The sequence below is a fragment of the Nelumbo lutea genome, chromosome 8, assembly GCF_056320005.1.
Source record: "Nelumbo lutea isolate HS-2025 chromosome 8, American lotus-T2T, whole genome shotgun sequence".
Taxonomy (NCBI): Eukaryota; Viridiplantae; Streptophyta; class Magnoliopsida; order Proteales; family Nelumbonaceae; genus Nelumbo; species Nelumbo lutea.
The window spans coordinates 31,724,449-31,746,774 of record NC_142691.1 but is presented as its reverse complement, the minus strand read 5'-3'; the positions used below and the strand labels follow the sequence as shown (position 1 = coordinate 31,746,774).

Here is a 22,326-nt window from a genome sequence, read left to right as displayed (position 1 = left end):
AGCTATTCTACTTCGTTTGCATATGCGGGTAGTTCACATTGCCACTACAATTATGCATCCACTACAAGTAGAATAGTTGTAGAGAGCACACCCAAATTCAAATGGTGGCATTATTAGAAAATGTGGTAGACCCATTAACTAAGCCATTGACATAAAAAGTGTTTGAGGAACATGTGAATAGTATGTGACTGAGGTTTATGCCTAATTAAATTTAAGTGCAAGTGGGAGCTGTTAGAAAGTGTATGCTCTTATCTCCAATCAGATTATTGTACACAAACATTTATATTTGAGTAATATATAAGTACACTATTGTTTCATATTCAAGTTGGTGTGATTATATTACTCCTTAAACTGGATGCTTATTATACTTGTGTTAGTTTAGAAAAGTTTTTAAGTATTGGATAGACTTGGAGAGTTTATCCTAACAAATTTGACATTGATGTGTTGTCAAATTACTAGAGCAACTTGTCTTAACGATTAGGATTGGACCCCAAGCATAGATAATGGGTTTTTTAGATAAATACTAACTTAGACCAATTATCAATTGTGCCTTAGACCTTGGAGATAAATGGAAAAAAATTGGAATGTTACACTTAACCTCAGACTTGACTATGATATTGCATTAGGTTTTGGATTGAGTTGTTTTTGACATGTGGGCAAAAGAGATTCATTAATGGTCAAGTATCTGAGTATGTTGGAGAAGTTTAGAAAATTACCTAAGTGGGTGATCTTAGTGATAGGATTAGCTCCATTGTTAGACAAAGTGAATATCAAGGTATTTGAAATATTAGTTGCAAAATGAACTTATATATTATGTCATTATTTTTAGAAAAAATGTTTGCAAATGGTTTTAATCTTGCGATTAATTTGAGGAGAGAGTGTAACACTACATTTTGCATTCAGGGAAGAGGTCATTCCCTATGAGCAGTGTTTAATGGTTATGGACTGAGAGGTTAAGGGAAACAAACCATTATAGGGATGATAACTCGATGGGATTCATCTTACATAAGTCCATTACCCTTGAGTCTTCATAAGGTAGCTAAATCCAAGGATCATTTTTTTTTTTAAATGTTAGGCCTAAGTTGAGCCCAAGTTGATTGGTTTAGGGGTTTACCATCCTTAGTGATGTAGTACAGGAGAAGGCCAATGAGTTCTATGCAAGTTGGGACCGTTCCAAGACACATAAGAAGCAGAAATGACGCCGCTCGCCCATCTTAGTAAAAATTTACCGATATAACATCATCACGAGAATTCTATCTTAATACTTTTTACCAACTTGGTGTCATCTCAGAGTTTCTATCTTAATTCATTTTTACCAATATAACATTATTTCAAATTTATATTCAATTATGACTTTCCTTTTGAAGGATTTTAGTAGGATTCTATTTTGGAGTGTTTGTAGATTAGGATTAAGAGACATAAGGGTGTATGCCTATATAAAGATTAGCTAGGGGAAGGCTATGGTTAGTTCTCTTGTTATCAATTTTATCTTAATTGTTTAGTGAAAAATTATTCTTCTTAAAATTCGACTTCTACTCTTTTCTTTGAAGCTTTTCTCATGTGTTTCATTTCTGTTCTACATCACTTAGGTAGTGAATTCAGCCTACCCCTTTCTAGGGGTAGGGCCAAACCCTTGTAGACTTATGTGAGACCTTTGTTGGTCCCACACCATCCAATATTCAGGAATAAAGGGGCCATGCAATGCCTACAGAAGTGAACCATTAAAGAAAAAGGGTCTTAATTAGTTGAATAGTCACATGACAACTTAAGTTGACATGGATCAAATATGGATATGGATATGGCTATGGAGCACTGATTCTCTTAAGAATATAATGTCCATATCTAAACATGGATAAGCCCTAGTCCAAATTAATTTGGATTAGCTCCTAATAGGATTAGAAGAGTGTTCTATATAATAGGATTAGAGGGAAGAGGTGAACCATTCTATTCTCCCCACTTTTTTACTCTCTTTTTCTCATTCCTTTGCATCAAAACCGTAGTTCAAACCAGCCATAGTGGGGGCTGATTCTCTTCAATCTTTTGCTGAAATTTTGAAGAAAAACTTTAGAGGAATCAAGGTTCACACATCTACATTGGTTCCAAGAAGGTTGGAGCTTAGTTTTGTAGAAACTACATTGCTGAATTGGTTTTACATACACCAGTGCCATCTTCATTTAGAGGTTGATTTAGGTCTGATATTAAGCATGAACTACCACTCTGGGAGCTTAATTATATGGATTCTATATCAGGTACAATCATTATTTAATTTGGGTTTCAAATCTAATCTGGTTCTGTGCAAGATTGACCTGAAAATTTAATTTTCAAAATACCAAGAAACTAATTCTCAAGTTGGGCTGATTTTTTTTTTTTAATTCAGCTAACAACTGTAATAGGTTCTAATCAAGTTTCCAATTCTTCCAACACAACTAATTGTGATAGTTGAGGCATGGAATTTTCCTAGTTTGAGAAGATGTGTAAACAACTTAGTAAACAAGTGTTGACTTCTTAAATTGATTGAGTTCACAAGCTTACCATTTAACTTATATAGTGGAACTAGTTGACTGTAGGAGAAAAAAGATTCCTCCCTTCTTGTTGTAGACAACTATCAAAAGAGTGTAGTTGTCTACATTGAATAAACTTGACCATGTGGAATTGGGGATGCTCCAACAACTACTAATAAATCTAAAAAGCCTTCCAATGAGTTAGAAGAAATTTGAATTGTTTCCTAAAGAGGTAAAATCCTTTTAATGGTTAAATGACGACCACTTGCGTTTAAATTTTCATTGAATCAAAGCTTGTGAAAAACAAAATATGATTTCACTTTTACATATTGTACATAGTTGTATTTCAAAGAGAGCAAACTAGAGCTAGAGTGTTTTTGGAGGATCTTGAGCTTCATTTATTTATAGTTAACTTAGTTGAGAAGCCTTTAAGCTCGTTCTCACCCATCTATTGGGATCTTTCTCCCTAATTTGAGCATATGAGTATTCTCTAGCAACTGATTAGTTTGAATGATAATTGTTTATACCTACATATTTAAGAGGTTTGTTCTTGCATTGTAAACTTGCTCATGTGCTTATTGGTGGAAGATCCTTGAGCAGGTAAGTATTCAAGTTGTTGAACACCATTAAGGTCTTATTGGCACCTTTTTTAAGGCTAACTACAAGGATTTGTAGGCACCTAGAAACCTTGTTGGTTTAGGTCTTGTTGGCACCCAATGAAAGTCCAATTATGAAAGGTATTGTAGGCACTTATGAAGTCTTGTTGGTTGTAAAGGCTTGGTTGGTGTTCGAAAAGTCAAGTCAATTAGTGAAAATCCTCAATGGTGGTATGAAGTAGAGGACACAAGTAGGGTTGGCCAAACCTCTATGAAAATTTTTGTGTGCCTCTTATGTTTTGGCTTCTTTTGTTTTTAAGTTTGTAGTTTATTTTATATGTGCTAACTTACTCAACACTACGATACTTGAGACCTTGAGATCTTGCAAATCTTCTCTTTATTTTATTTGTCTTATTTTTATATCTACAAGGTACAAGCAGGTCTAGTGGAGTTTGAACTCTAACTCTACTTACTTTATTCACTGCACTAACATTACTAACTACCTTTACTTTAATTGTTATTGTTGTTAACTTATATTATCTATTTATATTTTAGAAGCATTTGCTTTTTTGCACTTACTTTTACTTATTCTAATAGTTAGTCCATATCTCAACTCTCTTGTAGTAGGTCCATTTGATAGCTACTTGTTTATGGCTGGTCCTCTCTCTCTAGTTGCAATGGCATAGACCACCAGGTGCAACTACCATTAAATATGTATTTATTTACATTTAAGCTGCTCCTTTATATTTCTATGGTTATTAATTCTATTTTCTTATTGTTTATTTTTGTGCTTAATTATTGATTGCTAACTCTTGTAACTCCTTCTACAGTTTTGTTTATTTCTTTTATTTGGCTATAGATTTCTTAGTTCAATAGCTTGATTGTTTCAAGTGTATTATCTTGAACAGGTAATGTTGAACCCAATTAACTAAGTCTCAAATTTTCTATTGCATATTATTTGTGATAAGGTTCGGATTCAATTTAAGGGGAAGAGTTTTGAGCTCGGTTATCAAGAGATAAGAATTCGAATTGAATTCATAGACAAATAAAATTTAAATCTCTATCTAATTCATGCCCTTTTTTAATTGGGTAAGGCCATCGATCTCAATACGAGTTCAAATCATCCCCCTACAACATCCCACAGAACATCACCACCCTGTATTGGGAACATCTCTCGATGATGACATCATCATTTCTAGTATTATCATCGGAAGATGTTCCCAATACACGGCAGAGATGTACTGTGGGACACTGTAGGGGAAATCTTGTGGGAGGCTGATTTGATCTCTCTCAACACTAGTCTTTCCTCTGTCTCTCTCTCTCTCTCTCTTCAATACCATAAAAGTTAGAAAAGACAAAAAATAATGTCCTCTCCCGGACACCTAGTCAACTAGTTGTCATATTGGTAAACTTGGCAAAAGTTTGGATGAATGTTACTCATGATTTTGGGCCCATTCTAATTTCATGGCGGGACCTAAACTCATGCCTAGTTTCTCCCATACAAATAAAGTTGGTAAATGGTAATAAATGCAATAAAATAGGAGAACTTTTAACTGATTAACTGATTAAGTTGACTGATATACAAAACAATATCACATTTGGTTTCAGGAACATGTAGGTTGGTTTTGATTAACCCAAATGCCAATCCGATAGTATCCGTTTGGTTGGCAGAATTAAGTTAACCCAAACCAAATCATTCCAAGTACATCTCTAACATCTTTTAGACAATCCCATATTAGGATGATGAGATTACACAATAAATAGTTCTAACTTGCTCTAGAACTTAAAGTAGACTAATTAATTTCAAGGTTGAATGTGTAGCACAAACCCAACCTTCTAAACTTCTTATGTAGTCATATGAGCAATACATAATTACTAGATCATCTTAAGAAAATAAAAGAGAAATATATCACTAATCAACCGTGGATGAATATTTAGGTTATTCAAATATGAGAACAATTCTATGGTAAACTACAAATACATATAAAAAATTCTTGCAATCAATGACAACCATAATAACAATAATAGCACAAACCCACCTTTTGTTTGATTTCCATATATATATAACAACTAAATATTTGATGTCATACAACATTCCTTTCCAAGATTCTAAGATGGCGGCAGCCACGATTAGGACAATGACATGGCCATTCTATGGAGATTTCTCAAGTATTTCTATCTTGATGTAGAATCACTTGGGGTTCTTCCTCTTGTTCATGATGTATAATCACCATGGGTTGTCCATCTTGTTCATTGTCCTCAACATTACACTGTGGAAATAATATCGAGGAAATAAAGAAAAGAAAGACGGTTAAAGCAGAAGCTACTCCAGTGATTGCGTATACACCACGAAGGCTGTAAAGGCGCAATCTAGTGGATGTCATATTGGCATAAGGATTCAAACATGTTTCTTGTCGGAAATACTCATTTTCAATTTTATCCCATAAGTCTTGATTTTCACTAATCATCAAAATTTGCTCAGACACCATAGATATCATAGGGGAGTCATGGGGAAATACCTGTAAAAAAGTAAGGAGAACTGAGTTTTAAATGTAAAAAAATATCAATACATTGGAAAATATATTGCACAAATACACAACCATTCGCCATGTTAACTGGTTACTCTTCAAACATAGATCCTCAATAAATATAACATTAGTCTCATGCTCATTATATCATTGACAAATTATGAAGAGAAAATAATACTTCTACCTAGATTAATTATTTTAGGAAATTAAAACTAATATACATCAATAAAGACAATAAATATATATTTTTAAAGCAATTACTCGTTATATTTTAAGAATGTATTTTTAAGAGAAAAAATAAAGTAATAATGATTCACTAAAGTTTTTATATATTTCTAGTCTTTTACATATAAAATATAGTAGAAACATGAGATGAATAACAAAGTTAAAAACAATTTTAAAATTAAAATTATGAAGATAACCAAAGGCCCATGTTAAGTTTTTTCTCATTGCATTTTGTTGTTGAACCATGAGAATCCATGAAACAATTCTACATTAAATTAATAAAAAAATAAAGAAAAACCTAATAACCCATGGAAAGTAGAAATGTTTTCTATAGACTTTTATATAAGAAGAAAATTGGTTCACCCAATGTACCAGTTGGCACATATGGCTTTGACATTAATTTGATCTAAGCTAGGGTTCATATTTAGGTTGGCTCTTAAACTTACCCAATCCATCTAATTTACATCCCTACTTCATTATAGAGTGACAAAAGGGATTAAAAGATATTAAAAGAAATTTAAAAGGAAAAGATGGGGAGGGGAGATGTTACAAACATTGACTATTAGGAGAGAGAGAGAGAGAGAGAGAGAGAGAGAGAGAGAGAAGAATGATCTTATTAGAAAGACATTAAATATAGGTTTTATGAGAGACAATGAAGACTTGGGTTTTAATTTTGCCTTGTTATATTTTTAATGATTTCATTTAAAAATAAATATGTACATGTGAGAAAGGAGTCACATGTGAGCTCTATGGTGAGAGGACCCCTTGCCTCCCTTCTTTCCTCTTTCTATTATATATATATATATATATATATATAGATAGATAGATAGATAGATAGATAGATAGATAGATAGATAGATAGATAGATATGAATATATATGATTTTTCTAAACCACTTTAAAGTTAAAGTGCTATTACTAATTGAACCCATAAAAAGTTGTGTTGACATATGTTGTTCAATACATTTTATAGATCTCACTTCAGCTCAAGAAACCCTTTGTCCTAATATGGGGTGAATCATGTTCTGTTGTTCTACAATATTCAATACCTAGCACACACTAATTCTATACAAAATAGTTATTATTTATGCAACAACATGAATTGTTCATAGTCATACTTGCATTAATTGTATCAATTCACAAAATAAAACAAGAAAGGTATAAACTAATTCAAAAATATTAGGCATGAAAAAAAACTTACAAAGCGAAACCCTCCAGTTTGAATAGGCATTCTAGCTATCATGAACTGGTTGCAGTACTTTTTCAGAAATACGTTAATATATGGGACTTCATCGACAATTGCAGCAACACTTTTGTTTGATAAAGCAAGTGCATATTCAGTAGGTGTAGAAAGCTTCTTAAGCTTTTCAGCTGGGAATCCTTTCTCTATCAGAAGTTCACCCACAAAAGACCCTTTCTGATATCCAACATAGCTTCCATCCTTGTGCAATGTATCAAGACTTGTAACGGTTGGTTGTAGGTTATCCACCGTTAAGATGGAAATTAGATTTGCATTATAACTTGCCACAATAATGAACAATGTTAACATCCACAAGTATATTACGAATCTAGAATAGTTGGTCTGGAGATTTCCTTCTGTAAAATAAAAAACAAATTTATAAGTATCAACTCCACAAGGCATAATGATGCCACACATTCTTTTTTTTCCCATGCATAAGTACTAATAAAAAAAGGAAAATATTCACAAGATATATACAAAATATATTAGAGTGCACCTGATTTATTGGAAGATACTAAATAGGGGTGGCAAATGAATAGGTTCATTTAGGTTCGATGTAGGGTTGAAGAGAAGACAATTAATATTATTTATGTTTCATATACTACTTTTAATAATCTTTTTTACAATACAAAAAAATAATAATAATTAATTTTAGCTAAATTAATAGCCAAATCTCCAATAACTAACAATTTCCAATAAAATACACAACTATTGAAAATTTATATTGTATTTTTGTTGTAAATTTATTTTCAATAATTGTGTTTTTTCATTATAAATTTTCAATAACTATTGGAGATTAAATTATTGTTATTTATAAGAGATTTAACAATTAAATTAACTAAAATTAATTGTTTTTATTTTTGTATTGTTAAAATTCATAAAAAATAATATATAAAACATAAATAATATTAACTACATAAAAGTTAAAATAAAAAAAAATTCTACTCTTATATGTTTTTATTGTTTAACTTTCATTCAACAAATCATGTGCATTACACGGATCTCCACTAGTTTGAATAATTAAAAAATGTAAACAAATATTTTTTGAGAAAAAAAAACTATAGCTTTTCTATGTTGCTACGTGTCCTTAAGTGGATGGTTTACAAAGATACAAAAGTTGAGATTCAATAAAATTAAAATCAAAGAGAGAAAGAAAATATAGTAGAGAACTAGAGATCAATAGAAAGGAAAGAAGTAGAAATGGATGAGAGATAAGTGAGAAAAACATAGGACGGAGAAAATACATGAGAGAGACCCACAAATGGAGGAGAGTAGAGGGGGAGATACTGTATGAGAAAAGAGAAAAAAGTCAATAATAAAAGAGGAGGATAGAGAATTGGTGAGAAAAAGAAGTAGAGAGGGAAATTGGATTAAAAGAAAGAGAGGAAAGAACGTGAGGAGGGAGAAAGAATAATTTGTAGGATTGGGGAGAAAAAGGAGAAATACAGGAGACAAAGAATGTGAGATAGGAAAGAGAAAGTCAAGATAGAGAAAAGAGGTGAGAAAATTGAAAGAAAAAAATCCTAAAGAATGAGAGAATAGAGATAAAATTTAGAATTTATAGGACAGAGAAAAGATGGAATTATGAGGAGAGAAAATTGTTAAAAAGTGTGTGTGTGTGAGAGAGAGAGAGAGAGAAAGAATTGAGAATATGGTGACGTACATATAATTGGCCCAAATGAATACCCACAACCAAACCTAACACAACCCATTTTCTATGGCCCAATGGATTAATCGACCCACTCCACCAACTTATTGTTAAATGGATGTGTAGGGTTGTGTTACGGATGAATGGGTTAGAAATTGCCACCTTCAAATATATAAAAGATTTTGAAGGAGCACTAAATGAACATGTTCACATATGTTTAAAAAGAAAAGGGAGCAACTATTGCTGGTTGTAGGGGAGGCTTTGGATCAAATCCTATTGTCACTAGTGGGAGGAGGTTATGCATAGGGTGATGGTGAAGTTCTATTTTAAGAAATTATTAACTTTAAATTTTAAAGACACTCATCAATTCATTTTGCACCATAAAGCTGTAATTTCATATGAAAGAAGGAAGTTGATGAAATTTAAAAAGGGTAAACTACTAAACTTTATGTCCAACAAAAGAAAAAGAGATTAAGATTGCAACTTTACCTTTAACTAATTAATATGAAAGGAAAATTTAGAAAATAAATCAAATTTTATAAAATTGATTGGAAGGGTTTGGGATAACCATTCATACAAAAAATTGAAAACAAGACATTTTGGTCAAAAGTTACTACATGAACACTTTGGACATTTTCATACCTCTTATTGGAGGATTCTTACAGTGAGGGTTTATTTGTAACTATGTCAAAATGTTCAAGGGAGCGATTACAATTACCAAGCTTCAAGGAAGTTTCAGCAACAGTTAGAAACTTCAGGGGACGTTCCAACAATTTACCCATTTAAAAATAAAAGAAACTAAACAAACTAACAAGTATGAATAACTTTTCATTTAATAAAAGGGAAAATATGATACAGGAAACACATGATATCAAAAGGCTTTGACCAATCATAACCCCATGAATTTTGATGAAAACCCACCTATTTGCTTACTACTTTTGTGATACTAGTTGATTAGTTGTATGTTTTTCTAGTATCATGTCTTTCTAGCATCATAATCGATCCCTTAGTCTATGTTTGGTTTAAAGGAAAAGGTAGGGAAAAGAAATGAAAGTTAGGGAAACCTATAAAATATTTGTGAAGGTTTCCCTGACTTTCCTTTCTTTTCCCTACTTTTTCCTTCAAACCAAGCATAGCTTTAATAAAAACGTTTTACATATTATAACCAGTCAATGAGAGAAGAATCATCCACAATTTAAAAAACACCCTTTAAAATGCAAAGTGGCTTTCATAGAACTCAACACTTGGAAAATCCATAAAAATACCTTTACTTACTTTGTGAAAAAACTAGTAGGGAGAAAGAAAAGTAAAGAACTTTTCCTATCTGTTGAAAATATGAGCCCTGAAACTCAGGATTTTGTTGATGCTCAAATATCCATACTAATACTCCTTTCAAGATGAAGAATGCAAAGGTGGTAAACCATAGTTGTGGTGTAAATGGTTTCAAGAACCACCATAATCCATCTGTAAGGTTTTCATGCTCTACTGGTACAACCATGCGAACTCCAAAACCAGTATATGGTTGAGTGAACCCCACAAATTTTGATCTATTCGATGTAATTGTTATGTCTCCTACTGCACCATTGAAAACCTGTTCTCTTGTTCCCACAAATAAAAGAACCAGAAGAAATGAATTATCAATGTTTGGTGGTGTTAAAACATTAACAAATCTAACAACGCAACACAATGGAAGTCATCACTTTCAAAAATCTTGTCCTAAAAAATCTTATTTAGATATGTATGTAAGAAGATGGGCTAATTCCTTGATAATCATTTAACTCCCACCTGGTTGAAGGATATGTGCCCTATCAAATGCATTTTAAAGGTTAATTTTAGGATTTAGGGTCCATTCTTCTTTTAGATTTTGAGAGGGCAAAAATTGGTCAATGGGAATTTGGTTCCATTGACCAAGAAACCCATGTTCTTTTTTAAGATTTCTATGGGGTTCATGGAAATTTTATTTTTCCTAGGTATCACTTATCCGGATAAGTGATACCCATCTCCTAACTTTCCCACCTGCCAAGGAAAGTTGCCAACACTTGGATGGGACAAAATTATACCTTTTAATAATGACATTTTATGGTCAAAACTATCATTATCTTATTTACATGAAAAATAAAAGAACATGGATAAGTGTTTCCTAGGAAATACTTACCTGGGTAAGTGCACTTACCCGGGTAAGTAACTTACCGAAAAGCGAATAAGGCCTTAGGGTTATGGTTTAGGGTTTAAGGTTTAATGTATTAGATCTTGGGGTTTATGGTATAGGATTTAATTATGATAAATCAAGAGGTGGTCGAACAAAAGGGCTGCACCATGGTAGGTGACATGACTTATTGCAAAGATGGTAAATAGAAGTGTGTGTGTGTGTGTGTGTGTGTCTCTCTCTCTCTCTCACTCTCTCCCTCTCTCTGTATATATATATATATATATATATATATATATATATGTATATGTATGTATATATATTACCAAATTAATCTCAATAATTGTAACTGATGGAGGAAGATTTGACCCGACCCCCTGAGAAGGTGACACGTGGACGTGACTCAGCACGAGCAACAGCTCAGCACCCTAGCCTGATTGCGACTAAGTAACGAGCCCGCAGGACAGCTTGCTACGTCATAGCTCGCTATAGGGGGAGCTCTCTACAATGCGAGCTATGAGGCCCCCTGAGCTACCAAAAGGGAATACTCCAAGACTATCCTAGCTCGCAAGCTAGGGTAACCACGTCACTCCAATATTTAGGCGGAAAAATTACCCTAAAGACAGCCTTGAAAAGGGTCACCTCAAAGTACTCCTAGGAGCTCGCTAAAAGGTAGCTCACGGCAGGATAGCTCGCTACGCGACGCGGTGCACTCAGGAAGCTTTTATTTGACAAGACCGTACCCGTCAGACTACGCCACGTCTCCTGACTGACAGTGCAGTCCCTGTCAATTCAACAGACTGCACCCACATCTCTCTCGATAGATGGAGGCGTGCCTGTCCTCACGAGACGTGTCACTCACCCGATTGAATAGTACCCTGCAATGATTACATGTGCAGCCCTGGTCAGTAACGGCTACGACAGAGGTCCAGTGGCGGTTATGCCCAGCTCGACAAGAACGCCCATATTTAAGAGCCCCCTAGCCGAAGAGGAAGAGGTATCTTGAATTAATCTTAAACTCTTACTGAGCTAGCGTGACCTGCACTCTTAGCCTTCTTTGCAATCTTCACCTCTCTCACAAGCGTTCTAACTAAAGCATCGGAGTATTCCCACCGGGTAAGCCCTCAGGAATCCTTCGTTGTCTTCTTCTCAGGTACCATCCGTCGTCAGCTAGGAGCCAGTTGTCCGCTAGCTAGGAGTGATCGAATTGCAGAACATCATTTGGCATCGTCTGTGGGAAACGCTTCAAAAAGCCTTCCTCTAAGCTTTTATAGTTCCTTTTTTGAAACTTAGCATTCATGGCCTCCTCTACCAACGCCGGAAGTGGTGCCAAGTAGAACGCTCCTAGGGAGCAACCCCAACTACCCACTATCTGTATTGGATAGTTCACCGTCCCCCTTTCTGTGGATGGAGTTCCTTGTCTGAATGTGCCTCTCACAGTGGCACCCATGATCACCCCACTCCCTTCTACGATTGGAGCAACCTTTGTTGAACCCTTGGTTGTGCCCCTAGTGACCTACTCGAACTCGTTGGAACATTTAATGCAATGCATGTGAGCCATGCAAGCCCAAATGCAACAATTCCAGCAGTTCCAACTCTACCAACAACAAGTGTTGCACCAGGTTTCCCAGTACCAGTACCAGTAGCTGTTCCCCTCCTTGCCTCAGGCCCAACCGCCGCTTCCCCCTTGGCACCTAGCCACGAAGTAGACCAAGCCCTCCCGCAGGAGGGAATGACCCCGCCGGGGAGAGGCCTCCTAGGTCTAGGATCTCGCCAAGAGCCGAGCCTCTTCCCATAGTAGAAAGGAGAGGCCGACCACCCCCACCTCATAGCCTGTGGGCAGGTCGAGGGCCTCCCAGCCAACCAAGCCCGCATCGTCCCAGCACTCCCAGTTTGATCTCCCTCTCGTAGAGAACCCATTTGAGGTCCTAGCCGCAGGCTACAGGCAGGGCCCTTCGGTTCAAAGCCACCACCACCAACAATTCGAGCTCGTCAAGCTCGGTGATACTAAAGCATCAAGCACCAACGCTGGGCCAACAAAGTGGCAGAGAAGACGCCGGTGAACTCGCCGAACTGCTACTCGAGCCTCTCTCGAGCTCAAAGGAAAAGAGAAGGTAAGCTCAGGTGAAGTGAAAGCTACCCCTCTCCTCTCGGTTTCTTCCCCGTTCCCCCCAGAACTCCTTGTTGTCCCCATGCCAAGGGACTTCAAACTCCTTCCACTAGACAAGTATGATGGATCCTTCGATCCGAATGATCATGTGGACGTCTTCCAGCCTCAGATGCACCTGGCAAGAGCCAGCGAGTCTTGCATGTGTATGGCATTTTCAACCACCTTCAAAGGGGTAGCCCGCACCTGGTACCAAAACCTTGCTCCCAGTTTGATAAGAAGTTGGGCGCAGTTCGTGTAAGTTTTCACCTCCCACTTTTTCACTAGCAAGAGGTGCCCAAGAACTCAAGAAAGCCTCCTTGGCATAGTTCAAAAGGAAAGGGAGTCCATCCGGAGCTACGCCAAGCAGTTCAACGACGATTGTCTGTAGATACCCGACCTGGATCCCGCAGTTCACCTCACCGCAGTCAAGTAAGGTATCACCCACAAAGAGTTCAAGTGGCACACAGTTGTCAACCAGCCCAAAACCATGACTGAGTTCCTCAAGCTCGCGGATCGGTTCATAGGGACAGAGGAAGACATCAACCAAAAAGACGAGTAGACCCTTGAGAAGAGAAAGAAGGAACTAGACCCCCCATCTCAGGGCGACAGCAGGAAGAAGAAGGACTTAGCTCGGGGGGCAAGGCCGGTTCAGCCCTCCCGAACTTCGGCTGCAGAAAGGGACTACACGCCCCTCAACACGAAGTGGGTCATGATCCTCATGGCGATCAAGGATGCTCCGTACGTGAAGTAGCCACCTCAGCTGAAGGCCGACCCTAATGCTAGAAATAAAAATTTGTATTGTAACTTTCATAAAGATCACGGTCATAGCACCGAATGTTGTAAGAACCTCCACGATGAGATAGAAGAACTCATCCGTCGCGGATATCTGAGAAATTTTGTACAAAGTAAAAATAATAGTAATAAAATAGGTCGTCAAGGGGAGCAGAGTAGAGATGCTCCCGATTCCAGTAGGCCAACCAAACAACCGTAAAGCAGCCCCCAAAGAAAGACTAGTTCGGGGGACCATCCATGTCATAGTTGGAGGCTCGATTGTGGTGGGCTGCACCTCAGCTGCAACTCGTGCATTAGCTCGCGAGGCCGCTAAGGAAGAGTAGAACCCCCCGAAGTGGCCAAGGATGGAAGACCCCATCCTCTTCATAGAAGACGACACACGCGGGGTCCACTACTCCCACGATGATGTGCTCGTCATAAAAATGAGGATCAACGACTTCGAAGTCAGGTGCGTCCTCGTCGAATCAGGCAGCTCAACGGACATTCTCTTCAAAGCAACCTTCGACCAACTTCAGCTCCAGGAGAGTGACCTAAGGCCTGCGAACACTCCCCTAGTAGGTTTCAGCGGAGAGGAAGTCAGGCCCCTGGGAAGGATTATAGTACCTGTGGAAGTCGGCACTTGGCCTAGCATAGTGAGGCTCCGCCATGATTTCTTGGTGGTCGCAACCCCCTTCCTGTATAACGCCATAGTAGGTCGGTCGATCACCCATGCCTTACGGGCTGTGGTTTCCACTTACTACTTGGTCATGAAGTTCCCCATGAACTTTGAGATCGGGATAGCACAAGGTGACCAGCTCGAGTCTCGCAAATGCTACGTCGCCGCCCTCAAAGAGAAAGCCAAGGTGGCCGATGACCTCGAGCTGGAGTGACCTATGAAGCAGAGTGAGGAGCGAGTTGCACACATAGAAGAGACAATCTCCATCCCAGCCTCAGCAAAGCATCCAGCCCGAACACTTTAGATCGGTGCTTCCATTGAGGAGCCTCTACAATCTAAACCGGTATGCTTTCTACTAGAAAATTTAGATGTTTTTGCATTGGTCTACGGCAGAAATGCCCGGCAATGACCCTAGCATCATAACTCATAGACTTAACATTGATCATGTAGTTAGGCTCGTTAGACAGAAGAAACACAACTTAGCCCCAGAACGCTGGAGAGTGGTTTATGAAGAGGTCGGGAAGCTCCTTGCAGCCAATTTCATAATGAAGTCCACTACCCGAGCTGGGTCGCTAACCCAGTTCTGATGAAAAAGGCTAACGGTAAATGGCGCATGTGCGTCAATTATACCGACCTGAATCGAGCTTTCCCAAAGGATTGCTTCCCACTCTCAGGATCGATCGACTGGTGGATGCGACCTCCAGGCATGAGTTGCTAAGTTTCATAGACGCCTATTCGGGTTACAACCAGATCAAGATGGGCCTAGTGGATGAAGAAAAGACTGCCTTCATAATCGAGCTTGGCCTGTACTGCTATAAAGTCATGCCCTTTGGGCTAAAGAATGTCGGGGCAACCTTTCAAAGACTTGTAAATAAATTGTTTGAGCCATTAATTGGCCGAAAAATAGAATCTTATGTAGATGACATGGTCGTCAAAACCCAGTTTTTGCATGATTTAATACAAGTCTTGCATTCAATTTTTAAAATTTTGCATAGATTTAACATGAAATTGAACCCAAATAAATGTGTCTTTGGTGTCACCTTGGGCAAGTTCCTGGGGTATATTGTTAACCGACATGGCATTGAAGCCAACCCAGATAAAATAATGGCCATCCTAGACATGAGACCACCCCAAAATATGAAGGAGGTTCAAAGGCTTAATGGCCGAATAGCCGTTCAGAGCCGCTTCATGTCCAAGTCAGCAGATCGCTACCTGCCCTTCTTTAAGGTAATTAAAAGCAAAGGTTTCAAGTGGACAAAAGAGTGCTAGCTCGCGTTCAACGAGCTCAAAAAGTACCTCGCTAGTGTATCGATCCTAACCCGGCCCGAGGAGGGCGATGTTTTAGAGTTGTATCTCTCTGCAAGTGACGAAGTGATCAGCTCGATACTGATTAAAGATTAGATCGGGTCCAACGACCTATCTACTATGTTAGCAAAGTGTTGCAGGGTGCAGAGACAAGATATCCACAGATAGAAAAGTTGGCATATGCATTAGTTATCGTAGCTCAAAAGCTTCGCTCGTGCTTCCAAGCTCACACCATTATCATCCTCACCAATATGCCTCTGAGCCAAGTTCTGCTCAAACCCGATGTATCCGGTAGGCTGACGAAGTGAGCCATTGAGCTCAGCAAGTATGACCTCCAATACAAGCCGCGAACTGCTATCAAGGCCCAAGCTTCAGCAGATTTTGTTACAGAATGCACTTTCAGCTTCAAAGTCCCTAGGCTGGTCGAGCACAAGGCCCCTAGCTCGGGTGGGCCCAAAGTTCCCAGGCCGGTTAAGCTCGAGCACCATGAGGTAGTACCCAATGCAGCATCCCTCCTAGTTAGGCCAAGCGCGAACTGGGAGGAGGAGCCCTGGATCCTTCACGTAGATGGCTCCTCAAACCAGCAGGGCAGTGGAGCCAGAATTGTTCTATACGGATCAAGCGGCGCAAAATTGGAGTACACGCTATGCTTTGAGTTTGCGGCATCCAACAATGAAGTGGAGTACAAGGTGTTAATAGCCGAGCTGGCTCTAGCCAAAGAAATGAAAGCTAGCATTTCATCATTTGCAGTGATTCCTAGCTCGTGGTCAATCAAGTCACAAGCGAATACGTAGCTCACGAACAAACTATGATTGCCTACTTAGCCAAAGTAAGGGAGGCTTTGCTCGACTTCCAGTCACACTTCATCAAGCAAATCCCGAGGTCTGAGACCGCTGAGGCCGACGCCCCATCCCGGTTAGCCAGCACCAGTGACAACACCATGAGAATCGTGTGCATAGAGAACCTACCTCGGTCTAGCATTCTCAGGGGGGCAGAGGAGGTCGCTCCTGTCGTTCAAGCTGAGCCGAGCTGGATTGATTCGCTCACGAGCTTCCTGCTACACAGGACCCGGCCAAATACGTCATCATAGATGAGCGGTTGTACCAAAGATCTTATACACTCCCCTACCTGCACTTCTTGTGACCTTCCGAAGCTAAGCTCGTGCTCCGCAACACTCTTTAGGGCCTGTGCGGCAGACACTTAGGGTGCAGGGCCCTCGCCTAGAAAGTACTACGACATGGATACTACTGGCCAACAATGAAAGCAGAAGCGATTGAGCTTGTTAGAAAGTGTGACAAGTGCCAGAAGCATGCCAACATCCACCATCAGCCTACCGCCGACCTCAAGTATCTCACTAGCTCGTGGCCTTTCGCACAATGGGGGATCGATATACTCGGACTGTTTCCACCAGCGACAGGCCATAGGAGATTCTTAGTGGTAGTAGTTGCTTACTTCACCAAGTGGGTAGATGCCAAACTTCTCGCAACCATCACAACTTGGAACGTGCTGAACTTCTTTTGGAAAAATATAGTCTATCACTTCGGATTACCTTGAGTACCGATTTCCGATAACAGTAAGCAATTCGAGGATATCAAGTTCCAGAACTGGTGTCAAGATATGAGAATTCGACAGAACTTCACTTCAGTCGCACACCCTCAAGCAAATGGTCAAGCGGAAGTCACAAACAGGGCTATCCTCCACGGACTCAAGGCGCGACTAGATCGAGCTAAAGGATTGTGGGCATATGAGCTACCTAGTGTTCTGTGGGCTTATCGGACAACAATGAAGACTGCCACAGGTGAAATCTTCTTCAACCTCACTTATGGCACCGAAGCAGTCATCCCAGCCGAGATCGAGGTTCCTTCGTAACGATTGGAGGTGTATAATTATAAGGCAAACGGAGATGAGCTATGTACTAACCTTTACCTATTTGACGAGGTAAGAGACCTTGCATATATCAGGACTGTAGCCTACCAGCAGAGAGTAGCACGGTACTATAATGCCAGGGTCAGAAAGCGAAACCTCCACGTTGGTGACCTTGTACTTCGTAAAGTTATGGTACCTAAGCTCGGTGTTGGTAAGCTCGGGCCAAACTGGGAAGGGCCCTACCTAGTAAAGCAAGCACTTGGGGAGGGAACGTATGAGCTCGAGACCCTTGAAGGGAAACAAGTACCTCGGCATGGAATATTGTCAACTTGAGGCAATACTATCTATAAATAACCGAGCAGACCATGAGTCGCTCCTAAAGACTAAGGGCCAAAATGCCGAGCTAACACGACCTCGGCGCAATAAGACCCAGCCGCCTCTATGGCATGGGCGAAATACTGAGTAGAACATAAGTCACTCTCAAAGCCTAAGGGTCAAAATGCCGAGCTAACACGACCTTGGCGCAATAAGCCTCAGTCGCCTCCATGGCATGGGCGAACCCCAAGGGCAGACTTTGTCATCCCCTCAGCCTAGGGGCTAAAACAACGAGCTAACTAAGACCTCGGCACTGTGAAAGACTTAGTCACTTCATTGGCAAAGGCAAAGTATGAAGTATCAGAGGTATCCTCAAGCATACAATTCGGGCATACATGGTAATTACTTCACGGTATACTATAAAAAGACCTCAAGCGCTAAGGGATAGCTCAGGGTAACAATTACCGAAAAATTCTACTTCGGGTATGTAGCTCTAATAGCTCGAGTGATGGGATCACTTTGGCAAAAAATAAGAGCACACCATACTCAGTAGAAAAAGAATTTCATTACTGATCCATAAATAAAAACCGAGCTAAAATAGATCGGGAAGAGTCCAATAGGAAGTAAAAAAAAAAAAACGGGCCTAGTTGCCCAAGAAAGGTTCATCACAAAAAAGAAAAGAGAGAGAAAGACGAACAAGGCTTAATAGCCCGAAGAAGGTCCATCAAGAGAAATTATTTAAACCGGGTTTTAAACACCCAGGAACAACCATCCAAGAAACAGAAGAATAAGAATCGACCTCAGGGTTCTCTCGTCGCCTCGTCCTCCTCCTCCTCTAGGGAGTCGGGCTCCTCCTCCTCCGCTGCATCCGCCATCTCAGGGGTTAGGCCCTTCATGGTCACACCATCGAGGTTGAGCCCGGAGAACTTCTTCTGGACCAACCAGCGATAGAGCTTGAACCTCGAATGGTAGGAGCCCGTGCCGTAGTCCACCTAGAGGTCGTGGTACTCCTGGGAGTCCTTGAAGTCACTCACCGCCTTAGCTCGCTTGGCTTCCACCCTAGCATCAAAGGTCTGAGTCCGATCTTGAAGCGTTGACTCCAAGTCCTGGACATGCTGGTGGAGAAGCTCCCTATCCCCTGCCACCCTCGACGACTCCTCCCGGTAGCGAGTGTTCTCCTTAAACAATCAGGCAATCTGTGCTTCCAGGTCCCGGACGAGCTGTTCTTGGGCCTCGCTCCCCTAACGAGCCTGAAGGAGTTCACCTCGGGCCCGGTCGAGCTCGCCCTAGAGTCATTGCACCGTGGACCTTTGATTGAGAGTGTCGTAGAAGTGGATGTTGGTCTGGAGGGCCATGGCGTGGATGGCGGAGTTCACCTACCAATCAGAAGATTGAGGTCAAAAGGGTGAAAACAAGAGGAAAAGGTGGAAAAAAGAAGAGAAAATAAAGGGAAGGAGAAAAATCACGTACCACCATGCAGTGAGCGAAGGCTAGCTTCGCGAGCTGCCTGGGCTCCATTCCCCCTAGCAGGCGACCTCCTCCTGGGAGATTGACTTTCGACTCTGCCGCGAAGCCACGACAATGTCGGTAACACTATCCTAGTTCTCGGTGGGGAACTGTGGGAAAGCAAAGCGGTGGGGCTGCTCTGACGAAGGGAACTGCCCATGCGCCGGAACCTCGGGCCCCTCTGCACCACCTCCCATGGCTGCCCCCTCGAATGGGGCTGGGGGGACCTTTGACACCGGCAGGATGAAAGCTGGCTCCAAAGACTCGAACTCTGTACCACCGGAAGCGCGACCTCTTGACCCTACTATTTTGGCTACTGGATAGAAGCCGACGAGCATCCACACCGGTCATCTTGGCTGTCAAAAACCACAAGGCACTAGTCCAACACAAAAAAAAATCTTTTAAGGCACTACGCGACCTAAAAGGCAACCTACCAAAGCTCTGGCCGGCCTGCGCGAGCTTGTTCTTGGCCAAGTAGTCCGAGCAGAGAAGGCCAAGTGCTGCCCAAGATTGCAGCGTCTCTCGAATTTTAGGATCCAGTTCAACCCTTGGATCCTAGACGGCGCCCCTCTAGTGAGATGGGAAGGGCCACCCCTCGGGGTTGCGCACTACAAAATAATCCCGCTTCCAGGCCAGGATCCTATTCTACAGCTCGTGCAAGAGCTTGAAGCCGGGGCGGGGGGGTGGGAAACAATAGGAACGCCTTTCTGGAGGTGCCCCGGGAGAAGCATTCTTGATACAGAGAATAGAAGAGAAGATATCAAGGTTAAGGGGAAGACAATACTCATAGCACAAAGAAATAGTCCCAACTACATTGCGGATCGAGTTGGGGTGAAGCTGGTCGATAGTGATATTAAAATGATTCAAAACCTCTACAATCAGAGGATGTAGAGGGAGATGGAGGCCAGCAATGAGCTGCTCCTGAAAGATCATGATTTCATCATGATCGTGTTCCCAAGGGAAGTTACTAGAGGGAAGACTGTAGATGAGGTTCCGAGGAAGGTCATAGTAAAGGACCAAGGTCCTGACTCTCTCCATCGACATGGTGGAAGGCCCAAAACTATCAAGCTCCCTACCCCAAGAGGTGGAAGCCGTTTCACCGGAGGCCTCCCTAGCCTCCAGAACCTGCCCCCAAGTTCCCCTCGAGCTCGAGGGGATGTCTCCTTGGTCACCACCCTAGGGAAAATTGTTGTACGGATACCCAGACATGCTGAAAAATTGATAAGAATCACTAGGGAAAGCTGAATTGGGAAAAGGCGGTGTGAACAGAAGAAGAGCTCAGGTAGCTAGATGAAGGCGCGACCTCAGAATCCAAGAGCAAAGCAAGTTAGCGTGAAGGAGATGAGGCCTGGGGCCCTCTTACTTATAGCCACTGTGCCCTCAAATCAATGGCTCAGGGTGAGGCGGATCTGACGGTTCGCAGTCAAGCTGACTGCATGTCTTTCGAAACCAAAACGCGATTGGCTGCATGCCTCCCTTGATTAAGGTAATGGCGGCGGCACGTCTTCCAAAACTAATAGTCATTTTGGCACGCTTCTCGGCATTCAAAAAGTTCAAAAACCCCCTGGCAACCACGTGCGTGTATTTAATGCAATCAGTCAATCAAGTTTGAATTTTGGGTCAAATCCATCCGTCACAGTCCATGAACTCCTCGCGCTAGAACACGACCCTTAGCTCGAGGAGTGGGGGGCAATTGATGGAGGAGGATTTGACCCGACCCCCTGGGAAGGTGACATGTGGATGTGACTCAACATGAGCAACAACTCAGCACCCCAGCCTAACTGCAACTATGTAACGAGCCCGCAGGACAGCTCGCTACATCATAGATCGCTATAGGGGGAGCTCGCTACAACGCGAGCTATGAGGCCCCCCGAGCTACCGAAAGGGAATACTCCAAGACTATCCCAGCTCGCAAGCTAGGGTAACCACCTCGATCCAACACTTAGGCGAAAAAACTACCCCAAAGATAGCCTTGAAAAGGGTCACCTCCAAGTAGTCCTAGGAGCTCGCTACAAGGTAGCTCGCAGCAGGATAGCTCGCTATGGAGGAGGATTTGTCTCATTTACTATCTCAAATTTAAACCAAAAGTTCTTACATGAAACAAACCTAGCTTCTTCTACTGCATTTGCCATGACAAATAGTTCATTATATGCCCAGAGTGCTGCGTATACGTTGATTTTCATTTTCTTCATGTCTATATCTTTCTCTTGAACTTGTTTTCTCCATTGATCTTTAATCATACGGAAGGCTTGACATGGCGGCAGTTGAGGCTTCACTCCCATAAATCCTTCAGCAGAATGAAAGAGGAAAGAGTCCCTAAGATCTGTAAATCCAGTACTAGTAGCAATCCACAAGAACCCAGGCTTCACCATTCCTGCCTTTTTGACTTGCAAGAAGAAAGAGGAGCCAAGAGAATGAGAGAGATGGACGATGAAGACTCTTGTGCTGGTTCCTTCGAGCATGCGCTGGGTGTCTATAATTACTTCAGTTTCTGCAGAAAAGGGCAAGATAATTGTTTGGCGTACTTGGGCACCAATGTCTCGGAGAGCATCAGTAAGGTACAGTGTTGCTACTTTTCCACTTTCAGTGTCTTCATGGATGATTGACACTCCTCTCCATTGAGATGCTTGGACAATGTTGACAATTTCTTTAATTTGGGATGAATTATTTTGAGCAATTCTGACAAGGTAAGGAAATTGGGTGCGTGGGATGCTAAAATTGTGTGGCGAGAAGGAAATTATTGGTATATGAACTTTGTTTCCCATGGCAACTAATGGCTTGCATCCTGACATCTTCTATTAAATCCATGGCTGCATAGAGAATAGAAATTAGGATACTTTGGTCCCGTGAATTTT

The 22,326-nt window shown here is 40.9% G+C and overlaps 1 protein-coding gene across 1 annotated transcript; it reads right to left on the bottom strand.

Moving 5' to 3' along the window:
- Window positions 1-5,262: 5,262 nt before the first annotated feature.
- LOC148843704 (glutamate receptor 2.9-like) lies at window positions 5,263-22,263 on the bottom strand. Its single transcript, XM_088959444.1, has 4 exons — window positions 21,578-22,263; window positions 10,013-10,407; window positions 7,051-7,445; window positions 5,263-5,616 (listed from the first exon to the last, which is right to left on the bottom strand). The coding sequence occupies exons 1-4, from the start codon at window positions 22,261-22,263 to the stop codon at window positions 5,263-5,265; spliced, it is 1,830 nt and encodes a 609-aa protein (XP_088815570.1).
- Between the last annotated feature and the right edge of the window lie 63 nt (window positions 22,264-22,326).